The sequence below is a fragment of the Podarcis tiliguerta genome (assembly GCF_965153285.1).
Source record: "Podarcis tiliguerta genome assembly, chromosome: 3".
Lineage (NCBI taxonomy): Eukaryota > Metazoa > Chordata > Lepidosauria > Squamata > Lacertidae > Podarcis > Podarcis tiliguerta.
The window spans coordinates 64124623-64137068 of NC_139536.1; the positions used below are offsets into that span (position 1 = coordinate 64124623).

Sequence of the window (12446 nt, forward strand, 5' to 3'; positions counted from 1 at the left end):
CGCAATTGGTAGAAAGACAGTGTAGTACTCCTTCTCTTCCTATGAGGCTTCTCTGTTCCAAATTACCTCCTCTTGCAGCTGCTGTCACCTAGTAAAAGCTGCTGCTAGACCCAAGCTATGTTTCTATGTGCATAATGTGTAGTTTGCTGTTGAATCTTATGTGCCCAGAACCCCAAGCACACACACGGGAACCATCTACAAAACAGCCCATTTTAGACTGTGGTCAGCCTACTTAGTAAAGCTAATTTTCAAATGCAAATAGATTTGTAGACAATAGAGATTAACAGTTCCAACATCTGCACACCTTATGATACTCTAATTGTTAACTGCCTATCACACACACACCCCCACACCCCCACACCCCTGTTGCAAAATAAATCACCAAAGCCTTCTACCTTGCCATCTGTGAAGTATCGACAGTTCATTTTCAAAAACTTGACCACAACTGGCTCATCTTCCTCTGAGGTGGAAGACAGGACTCTTTGGATTGGTCTGCAAACCCTTCTTGCTAAGTCAGCATCCTTGAATGATAAAGGTTTTTTAAAAAATAAAAAAACCAGCAGACATTTGTGTGCCACAGTTCCTTGTGCAGGTGGGCGAGGCCACCACAGATTTCCCATTGTTTGCTTGTTTCTAGCGGCATGAAGAAAACCAGCCGTTCAAGCAGAGAGCCATGGCAAGCAAACAATGGGATATGTGGCAAATAGCCATGGAAGTACTATCAAGTGACCCTTATGACATGCAAAGTGTTCCCATGTCTATTGAAAATATGATAAGCAATTTTACACTTTTCAAGGAAATCAAGAGCCATCATATCAAAAGATAGTATATACACTTAACTGACTAGACATCACTTTCTAAACAACAGAGTCTGTATAACGTCTTACTGGAAAAAATCTTGTGCAACCTTAAACTCTAACTAATTTATTGTGGCATAAGTTTTTGCGGACCAGAGCCCACTCCCTGAAAGCCTATGCCAGAAAAAAAGGATTAAGATGCTTCTTGGCTAAAACTGACTCTAACATGAAAGTCTTACCGGAAGTTTATCATACTCTGCATCTGATGAGGAAGGTGAAACGGTAGCGCCAGGGCTTGAAGAAGCTAGTTTCGCAGCAGCAGAAAGAGGCTCACTATCTGGCACATACAGAACCTAGGCCAACCCCCCCACAAAAGAAACAAGATTACTACAACAACATACACTGTGAAGACAACCGATTTACAGAGCATTATTTTAAAGCACCAAGATATATAGATAGATAAATAGATAGATAGATGATAGATAGATAGATAGATAGATAGATGATAGATAGATAGATAGATAGATGATAGATAGATATACACACACACACAACTATTAACTTCTTGAATTTTGTCCCTCTCTCATTGCAGGATAGTGACAATCCTGACTTTCATTCCTGACTTAACACAGCCAACTAGTGAAGTGATTATGCACCTATAAATGTGTTTAAAATCACCACGAAAAATGACGAATAAATTTGAATTTTTTTTCCGCTCCAAAACCCCTTATTTTGAATCGCTAAGCTGCTAAAAGCATTTTAGCAGCAAAACCGCTAATCTCCCAAGTGTTAAAAAGCCGTTTTTAGCCCCTTTTTTAGCCAATAGCGCTAATAGCGCTACTCCGTCAATGGGCTTGCTTCGCAAGACGAAAAAACCGCAAGATGAAAAGACCCGCGGAACGGATTCTTTTCGTCTTGCGAGGCACCACTGTATATATATATATAACAATATTTACAGTGCAATCCTATACATACCCTCTCAGAAGTAAACACTGTTAATTCAATGCAGTTTACTCCCAGGTAAAGGGGTATAGGATTGCAGCCTTAAGCACATATAACTGGTACAGGATTTCAGCCCAGTGCAGAAGTTATCACAGGTCTGCCTGCACAGATGCATGCAAAGGGTCCCAGGTTCAGTTTCAGGCATCCCCAGATGTGTCTGGGAAACACTCTTACCTGAAACCACAGACAGCTGCTTCCAAGCAGTATAGGAAATGCTCTGCTAATTGAACATATGATCTGAGCATATAAAGTTGTGTTCTTATAAAACCAGTGTTATTTTGCATGCAGACAGCAGGGAGGGGCTGTGCCACTCACCTGACTTCTCACCGGCTGCATAACGGCTGCATACTAGGAGGCTGCAGCAAAGTTGGTGTGGTTCAAATTCACCAGCAGGTGCAACAGATTGGCTCCACCAGCGTGTCTGCACTGTGTCAACTTTATTGCTGCGTCACTTTATGCAGCAGCAGCACAGCTCCACCATGCTATCCACCACTGTGCCCGGTGCATGTGCCTCTGAAGCCACTGCATGCCTACGATTACTTACGAGGGCATGGTGTCATTTCCATTGTTCTAGTTATTTCAAAATGATACTAGAAGAGCCTTCTTTAACTAGTACAGATCACATCTTTTAGAAAATTGGATTTAATCACAACCCGGTTACCTGGCCCGGAACAATTGTGTGTGTGAAGAGCCTGTTGAGTTCCACAAGTTTATTTGGAGTGATGTTAAACTTCAGAGCTATGCTGTTCAGAGTATCTTGGCTTCCAGCCTGAAGGAGGGAAGATAGAAAGATTAAAATGTTATTGCACTGTCCTCGATCATGCCTGTTTAAAAAAAAAAATGTAAAACCTAGAGAGCCAGTGTGGTGTAGTGGTTAAGAGCGGTAGTCTTGTAATCTGGGGAACCGGGTTCGCGTCCCTGCTCCTCCACATGCAGCTGCTGGGTGACCTTGGGCCAGTCACACTTCTTTGAAGTCTCTCAGCCCCACTCACCTCACAGAGTGTTTGTTGTGGGGGAGGAAGGGAAAGGAGAATGTTAGCCGCTTTGAGACTCCTTAAAGGGAGTGAAAGGTGGAGTATCAAATCCAAACTCTTCTCTTCTCTTCTCCTCATTTTAAAATGACCATTTCCTCTATGCAGGGGGAAATAACCAAACTATGTAGCATTTCAAAAACCACCACACATTTCTAAGTAGGCTCTAGTCACAAAACAAAGTAGATTCTGGTGCACAAAAGCTTCTGCTGTAATAAATTATTAGCCTTTAAAATGCAATGGGACGTGCACTTATTTTTTGCTGCAAGAATTATTGACGGTAGAGGAATGGCAGACAAAGATGCAGAATTAGCAAAGCTGACAGGGAAAATCCAAAAGCAGAGTGAACAAGCATTCCAGAGAGTGGAGTAAATTTATTCAATATATAGACAATCACTGTAAACATATAAAGACACTAGCCGGGCTGCATTAAATCTTGCAATGTTTATTAAGAGGAACTTTTCTACAAATATACTTAATAACTAATACAATATTAAGAAAAATGTAGAATTGTGATGATATAAATGTGTGGAAATATGAGGTAGTTATATAAAAACCAGATGAGGAGATGGAGGGAAGTCGATTAGCTCAGTGGAGCTTAAAATTTGTAAAAGGAAATAAGATGTTATATCAATGTTAAAAATGGAAAATCAATAAAAAATATTAGTTAAAAAACACAGTTATTTTTTGCTGCAACTGATTAACATGGCAATGCCTCTGGAAATGTATTTTGGCAGAATGTGTGCAACACTACAGAATAAAGTGGATTTATTAGCTACAAATTACCCAGTCTCTCTTACATGAGAATGCTCATGGCTTAAAGTAGATTCAAAGTTTTTGTTAATCTAACTCCCATTCAAACCCAGAGCCTTAACTTTTCTTGTATGCATTCTCTGGTGCTTGCATTTGACCTCTGAGAGCAGCCAAGATCAATCAAGCCTGCCAACACATAAAAGTATCTTATCTTTGCAATACACGTGAGGCTTGTGGAAAATACTCCCATCTTTTGAATCTGGACTGGAGGGAGGATTTAATTGAAGGAACCTAAGTGAAAACAAACACTCATATACAACAGATCAATAAGATTGGCCCACTTGGGTCTCTGTTTATAGCTAGTTAAGTCAATCCTTTATTGGCTTTACAAGATAAGAGGAAGTTGTATCCAGAGCAAACTTGTTTTCTAACCATTGTACATAATCCACTGAACCACAGCATGTGTACTAGAGCTTGAGCATGTAACAGCGTCTTGTACTTTTCACCCCATTCCTTCTTCTTGCTAATCTATTAATTTAGAAGCTTCTTTAGAACAGACCCTGGAGCTTTGTGGACAATGAAAACATCGATTCTAGGTGCAGTGATGATTTTTTATAAAAAGACAAATCTGATTGCTAGAGATCAGAAAGGCTCCGACAGCCACCACCTACTCATACAGTCAAGGCTAGACCTACCCAACAAGGAGGCCAGTAGGCACAATTCCCACCTTCCCCACACTCCGTGAGTCTGTAGCCAAGATTATATGTGTAGAAATCCTTGACATGAAGGGAGATTCTCAAAGGCCAAGTACTCATGCAGAAGAACGGTACACACACAGAACCGCTTTGAGCATGTGATGAATGTGCAGGCAGATGGGAGTGCGACCATCATGCACACAGGATGTTGATTAGCCACAACACCTTCACAGGTTCCTTTAAAAGGAACCTCCAGGATTCAGAAATAGCATACCAATTACCAGAGAAGGGAGGGGAGGCTGTTGAGTTCAAGATACACATTATTACTACTACTACTATTTTTATTTTTACTATGTATGTGAATCAGATACAGGATCTATTAAAAGTTATTTATACTGTGCAGCATCTGTGCAGCAGTGTCTGGGCAGAAATCGGTAAAATGTCCAAACTCAACAACTTTTCTGTCCGGATTTTCACCGTTTGAAATATGGCAACCCTACAATAATTTTCTCCTTCTCCCGAAGAAGAGAAATAACTTCACTCTAAGATGCAGCACACAACAGCAGCTTTCAAAGGCCAAAGTATGTAGGGCAGCTGCATTATTATGAGTGGAGAAACTGACGCTAGGCTACAGATTCTGCTTTAAGGATATTTATGAAACTTATTTCCCTTATTTATATACCTATTGTACAGTTTTAGTGAGATTTCCATGAGCCAATCAGGAACGTTGGAGCAGAACAAGCAAATTTATGAAAATTGGGTTTCTGGTTCACATCTAGGAAAAGACATATGCCATGTTATAAGTGACACAGTCCTCTATTTCAGGGCTCACCCAACTTTCTGGACCAGTGAGCACACCTGGAATTCTGAGAATGTGCATGGGGTCCCCAGCTTTGCTCTTATTATTGCAAAACTACTATGGCATATCACTTTGAATTTTAATATATGTGCTGCCGAAGCGAGCACTATTGCATATCACTTTCAAATGAAATAGTGCCTGCCATTGCTTGCATGCTCAGTGAGGTGGGTAGCTGCAGCAGCGAGGACAAACCTGTGTTGGGCAGGTGGCTTCAGGGATTGGCACTGGGACTGGGCCCCCTACTTGGGCATGGGCCTTGGAAGATGCCCAGTGATTCTAACCCCTACTGCTGGGCCTGGATCCACCCCCTGCCCTATTGCTTGATTTGAGAGGCACTCCTCTCACATTTTGTTCTTGAGAATAGTTACTTGAAATGTGGTTATGTTTAAGAGGGGATACTCAGTATAGGTAAGACTGAGCTAGTGCATGCAGGAACCAGGCAGGAAGAGGAAACAACCTCTTGTATATTGTGGGTATTTAGTGAGACCTTTAGTGGATAGATACCATAGGTGGTACTAGTGGAGACACGGGTAGTTCCTGCCTGGTTATACAGTGGTGCCTCGCAAGACGAAAAGAATCCGTTCCGCGAGTCTCTTCGTCTAGCGGTTTTTTCGTCTTGCGAAGCAACCCTATTAGCGGATTAGCAGATTAGCGCTATTAGCGGTTTAGCGGCTATTAGCGGCTATTAAAGGCTTAAGGGATTAGCTGCTAAAAGGCTATTAGCAGCTTAGTGCCTTAGAAAAAGGGGGTGGGGAGCGAAAAAAATTGCAAGAATCGCAAGACATTTTCGTCTTGCGAAGCAAGCCCATAGAGAAATTCGTCCTGCGAAGCGCATTGAAAAACGGAAAACCCTTTCGTCTAGCGGGTTTTCCGTCTTGCGAGGCATTCGTCTTGCGGGGCACCACTGTACTCAGGAAAAGGATCACTTCCTCTTGTGAATAGGATAAAAGCAACAAATTAGGATGTAGAGGAATTGCGTAGCATGGGGAAATAGAATGGGCATACCACATCCAAAAATATTCATGCGATAGATTCTGAGCAGCTACTCTTACCGTGTATTCTATTGTACCATGTGGCTTCTGAGAGACCATTTTCTTTTCTTTCTTCTCATTGGTTTTGGTTTGATTGTCCTCTGAAAGAGAAACCCCGAGACCGATTACCTAAAATGTGAACAACTTTCAAATCACTAATTGGTAAACATAAGCAAAATAATATTAAACCAGGTTTGTCTCGGCCAAACATGAAAACTGGTGATTAACGAATCATAAATAATAATTTTATTATTTATACCACACCCATCTGGATGGCTTACAACATATATAAAAAATTTATAAAACCTCAAATATTAAAAACGTTTCGATACAGGGCTGCCTGTCACAGAAAAGCTATTATTGACAATATTTTTATCAGTGATGCTTGAGTGTTGCATTAAGTTGCATTAATTGATCTTTTATTGGTAGGCTGGTAGCCACAAGTGAGTTAAGCCCTAAGCTAAGGTGGGTCACCAACATTTTCTTATCTGTTTGTGTTTTTAGCAAGGAGAAAGAGGAAGAAAAACAGGCATGCTGTATATGGTAAAGAATTAAAAGTGGGTCAACGGTTGCAAGTTGAGGCTAAATGTGGGTGTTACGTCAGGAAAAGTTGAAATACACTGTGACAAATGTTAACGGCAAAAAACCCCGCCACTATCTACCTGAGGTGTACACAGCGTGCCTAAGGGCTTGGACAAAGTTGAGATCATGACAGGACAAATCACTCAGGCATTTGCAATATCAACAAGAATTGTGCGTTCTGCTGATGTCACAACTGCCTATGTGCGCTCTTTCCAGTCATCCAAGATTTTTATGGTTGGGGCTACTGGGCTCAGCAGGACTCCGCAGAAGATCTTGTATGGGCATTAGTCTTTTGCAAGATCAGAAAACAAAACTTATTTCGAAAGGATATCCTTTTGTGTTCTGCTAGATGCTTTTGTTGAGGACACACATAAGCAGTTAATTGTACAATACTGAAGCTTGAAACTGTCAGGCCATATTCACACATAAGCAGTAAAGGTACCTCTGCTGCTAACGGAACTAAAACATTCTAACATTGCCCGCATTAAACAAAGTTGTACATCAGAATAGCCTTATTATTTTTATTTCTAGAACCACCCTGCAGCTGATGATTGCGGGGCATCACGGCAATACATAAAATCTTCCATTAAAAGAAACACAAATGAAACCGAATGCAGCCTTGAAACATCATAAAATATATTAATATCAAGGGTCAGATAGACCCTTGTTATCTCTGCTTCTTCCAAATGCTAAATGACTGAACCAGTGTATCTTTAGATGGGAGGTAAAAAGAAAATATTGAGTGGGTCAGGAAAACAAAATGGGGAATGATGGGTCCATCTAGCCTACAACTCCTTTGAATGGCAGCAGCTTTTGAGGGTTTTCTTGGGCCTTTTCTGGACATCCAGCATCTCTTTAACTGGAGATGCCAAGGATTGAACACACAAAACTATGGCTACTTCTCCCACTTTGAATATCCCACACAGGATCTGGTATATCTGCTACGAGAACCTACCTAAGGGCCAAACAAATTATTTTTTAAAATGTCTGTCCCGGGGAAAACATTATGAAGGGTAGTATATAAATGTCTTAAGCAAAGAAGCAAGCATTTCTTTGAAGTTTCTTTCTTTCTTTTTAACCAACACCAGCCTCTGAGGTTAGAAATTTCAGTTGAAAAAGAGCAGATAAAGGGGGCCAGGCAGGAAGAAAGCAGCTGTTTAACTCTTTCTTTTCCAATCATTTTGAAGCTCAGATTCTTCCTGCCCAACTTGCTTTTTACTTTGTAGAGGGCTGTATATTTTCTTCCTTGGTGGAAACAAACAAACAAACCAGCATGAGATGGGCGATATGAAGTGAAAAACCTGCTAGAAGGGAAAGGTATGAGGCCAATTTATCTTTCTTTCTCCACGGACACACACCTCCAACTATAATCAACTTCAGAGTCATTTTTTTCATATTTTTTTAATACAGAAAACATCATAGAGAAGATACATGTGCCTGTGTTTAATGTGCAATCCATCAGAATTACTATATGAATTTTTAACAATAAAGCATTGAGGTCCCATTTTATTCTATAAGATTTGCTTCAGCATTATATTTACCATGGGAGTTGAGACTCAAGCTAGCTGCCCAATGATGGTTGCTTAATGTCTTAAAACACTTTAAAAAAATAAACAAACATTAAATGTACATTTCTAGATGATTGTCATTATCACATGTGCACGCACAGTAGCGGATATGTCATGTTTTCAGTAAGAGAGCTGTAGATGTAAAAAGCTGTAATGAAAAATATGGTTAGGTATCCTCAGATAGCTCTGAAAGCCCATTCACCTTGTCTAGTTTCCCAAGATCTATTCTCCCTGAGCCCCACTCCTCCTCCATGTGTGATAACCATCAGCAGACAGGAATCAGTGGTTTGCATACCTAACAACAGGTAAGGCTGCCTGTAATCCACACACCAGGAAAAATGCTTTGGGGCTGAAAAGCTGTGCATAACCTTTAGGAATTTCTTCTTTGCCTTCTCACTGTGATCAATAGCCACAGCTTCTGGCAGAGACTCACAGCTGTCCCCGGTTGCAGAACTGTAGCCTGAAGACGGCAAGCCCTCCTCCCATTCCACGTTGATTATTCTCCCCGGGAGTTTACAGGCGGCAGCGACAGCAGAAGATTGGCAGGCCTTCCCGGGCACTTCCGGCAAACAGCTCTTGCAGAATCCTCCTGGATGGTGGGCACAGCAACACTCGACCGCAAACATCTTCAAGCGCAGGAATGCCAACAAGTAGCCTAAATCATGTGTCCAAAAGTCCTGAGTTTCCCCTTTTACAACTTTCTTTTTTTAAAAAAAGCAAGGGAAAGGTTCTTTGCCACGCCTCTGCTAAATCAGCCTCGCTGGACTTGAAAGCAAGCAAGGCTGACAGAGAACGGAAAATAAGCCACAGCAAAATCACTCAGAATACAAATTGGCCAATTTCCCCCCACTCAGAGAAAATTAGAATCAAATAGTGCCATTACTTGTGTGTGTATGTGCGTGTGCACACACACACACACACACACACAAAATCCCCATCTTTTTCTCTGCTAAGGAAGTGGCTGAGGAAGGGGCTTGTCCAAGTCTGTGGAATCCAGCTCTGAGGAAAGTGAAGCAGATTAGTGTAATTCTGCATACTCCACCCCTCAGCTGAAATATGAGCACAGTCCCCTTGTAGCAAAGGGAACAGGAGGATCCCAAGGAACAGAGAGGGCATGTAGTGTGCTGAGTTTTCACAAGCAGGGCTTACGCTAATTTTGTATCTCTCACAACTCGATCGTAATGGGATTTATCTAGAAATTTCCACAGCTGCTAACTTTACAAGCACTTTTGCATTCCCACCGTATGTAATGCAAATGTAAAACATGTACAGAGGACTAGCTAACACATTGGGGAGATGGGCATGGAATGTTGGGGGGGTTGTTTAACACAGGGGTGGCAAATCTGCCTGATCCAGTGTCCTCCCCCGCCCAGCAAATTTTCCTGGCCTCTCGATAAGATCCCATCAATTTTGACAGTGGTGGTGAAGATGAAATGAAGTGAAGTGAAGCAGGCACAGCACTGGTTGTTGCTCTGTTGAGGATGCAAATCACTCCATCCCCAGAAATCTTAACAATCATCTGATGAGTGTAGAGGTAGAAATATCCTCTCTAACATGATCTGCAAGGCTCAGCTGAGTAAGGTATACAGTGGTGCCTCGCAAGACGAAATTAATTCGTTCTGCGAGTTTTTTCGTCTTGTGAATTTTTTCGTCTTGCGAAGCACCACTGTGTATTGACGGTTTCCCATAGGAATGCATTGGCGGTTTTTAAAAAAAGGCACAAGACGTTTCATCTTGCGAAGCAAGCCCATAGGGAAATCCATCTTGCGAAGCAACTCAGAAAACGAAAAACTCTTTCGTCTTGCGAGTTTTTCGTCTTCCGAGGCATTCGTCTTGCGAGGTACCACTGTATGTGTGGGGTCACATCCACCACTGTCTCTTTGGCCAAAAATGTCTAGCCCCACCCCGGTTTAGTGTTATGAAGATAAGCCACAGTGAGTCTCAGACTCACACACTTTTCCTTTCTCCTCCTCCAGGATGGTCATGAGATTACAGCGGTACCTCGGGATGCGAACAGGATCCGTTCCGGAGCCCTGTTCGCATCCTGAATGGAACGTAAGACGCGACGGCGCATCTGCACGTGCCATGTTTTGATGCTTCCGTGCATGCGCATGATGTCATTTTGAGTGTCTGTGCATGTGCGAGAGGCGAAACCCGGAAGTAACGCGCTCCATTACTTCCAAGTTGCCACGGAACACAACCCAAAAGCGCTCAACCTGAAGCACATTCAACCTGAGGTATGACTGTATCTTTATGTTCACACACAATATATAACAAGGTAGACCAATAATCCATCAAATCCAGAACTCTCCCCATTGCCCTGGTTAGCACTAGCTCTTCAGGATTCTCAGGCAAAAATCGTCACCAGATCTATTAATTGAGATGTTTTGGGACCTCATACCATCAAAACTTTGGGCTCCACCACAGAGCTACAGCCCCTCCTAAGAATCAGTTACCAGCTTTCTGACTCTTACATACAATCTAACATATTTGTTAACAAATATCGAATAGACAAGTGTTATTTATTCTGATAGTCAGGAAGTGTATTTACAACTTGGAAATAGGTTGAAAATTTTGATCTCATGCCAAAAAACAACGCAGCCCCAATCACCACAGGGATGACTAGAGGGGGAAAGATTTGAATGCCACTACAACGCTAGCTTTGAATCTATTTGTTTTTACTTGTTAGAGCAGAAGGTTTGTGGTTACTGATTTACAATGTTACGCCTTTAAACTTTGCCCCTTTGGTGGAAAGAACCGTGTGAGGAAAGAAGGCAATAGCTTGTAAAGATGACATTGAAGGAAGCTACAACATAATTGTTAACTAGAAAAGCTGAATCCAACTCAGGTTTTTGGTTTGCCAGCCCAACCATTTGAGGTTCTAAAATGGACCATCATAAAAAATAATAGCAAAGGAATAAACCCACCAGTGTGCCCTCAGAAGATGGCCACAAATCAGACATTTCAGCCACGTTCAAATCGTGGTGCACTTGTTCTGTACCCAGTGTTTGACACTATTGGTTCCTAACGAGAAGCAATATAACCATTCTGTATCCAGCTACGTCACTGGCAATTGGAGCAGCTTCCGTAAACACAACAGAACTGGCCCTCTGTCTCCTCCCACTGCACATGACCCAAATCTGCTTCAGGGAGCAAATTTCAGGTTGCAGGGCACAATAGGAATATTACATTTTAAAACCTGGCACCATACTACCATTTGATGGAAGCCTTAACTCTTACCAGGTATGTCTGTAACTCTACATAGATGTGTAAACACACTGTTTTTCACATACCTTCCCCCATCCCCAATACAGCCTTCAGTCCTGTATTACCTATTGCCCCAGAGGGCTCCCCAACTCTGAGAAGCATATTTGGGGCAACCATGGAGTGCCGCAGTGCATAATGGAGAATTGAGAAAAATGTGGTGTTGGCACCACCTTGTGAAAACAGAAACACTTTCTGCTTGTATAAAGCCACTACAGGATGCAACTCAGAGACTGGTTAAAACCCGTATCAACCAGCACCAAATCTGGAGCAGGGACAAACAACATTGCGACCATAATCCATAAATGTTATGGACTATAGCTCCCCAGGTTGGGGAGAATGGGAGTTGCAATTCAAAATTTCTGGAGGGCACCACATTAGCTACCCCTGCTCTGGGGTATACCATCAAACAATATTTGGGTTTTTTCCTATTTCAGCAGGTATTTTGTGTTGCTTTAGTTGCAAAAACGAAACAGGTGATTTTGTAAAAACGCACACACAGAGATCTATTATTTCTCTGATGCTCCAATTCAAATTTAAAGTGGCATCAGAACCCTCATTATCAGACTGCTGGAGAAAGGCACAACCATGGGATCTCTAGCAATGGAAGAAGCTAATGGTCCCTTTTCAAGGTTGCTAAGAAGGCTGAAATTGCACTGTTGCCATGTAAATGCTAAACAGATTCATTATGCTAGCAAAATGTTTTATGGCTCTCCTGGATAGCTGTCTTACAAGCTCCACTCTAGTTATTTGGAATCTTTCCCAACTTCACAGGCAGACATTATCCTTGTAGTGTCCTGGCAAATGATGGAGTCATTTTTGCAGATTCTGTTTACTCTTTAGACGGTTAATGGGCCATCATAA

At 41.9% G+C, this 12446-nt stretch overlaps 1 protein-coding gene across 3 annotated transcripts in view; it reads right to left on the bottom strand.

Annotated features, from left to right (window-relative positions):
* NCOA7 (nuclear receptor coactivator 7) overlaps positions 1-12446 on the bottom strand; it is a 64621-nt gene that overhangs the window by 28219 nt on the left and 23956 nt on the right. For all 3 annotated transcript variants that reach the window (XM_083434834.1, XM_083434835.1, XM_083434837.1), the window contains 4 exons: positions 6190-6269; positions 2461-2568; positions 1037-1150; positions 396-521 (listed from right to left, as the gene is read on the bottom strand). In XM_083434834.1, coding sequence (XP_083290960.1) covers positions 396-521; positions 1037-1150; positions 2461-2568; positions 6190-6269 — 428 coding nt within the window. Of the gene's footprint in view, positions 1-395; positions 522-1036; positions 1151-2460; positions 2569-6189; positions 6270-12446 lie in introns of those variants that run through there.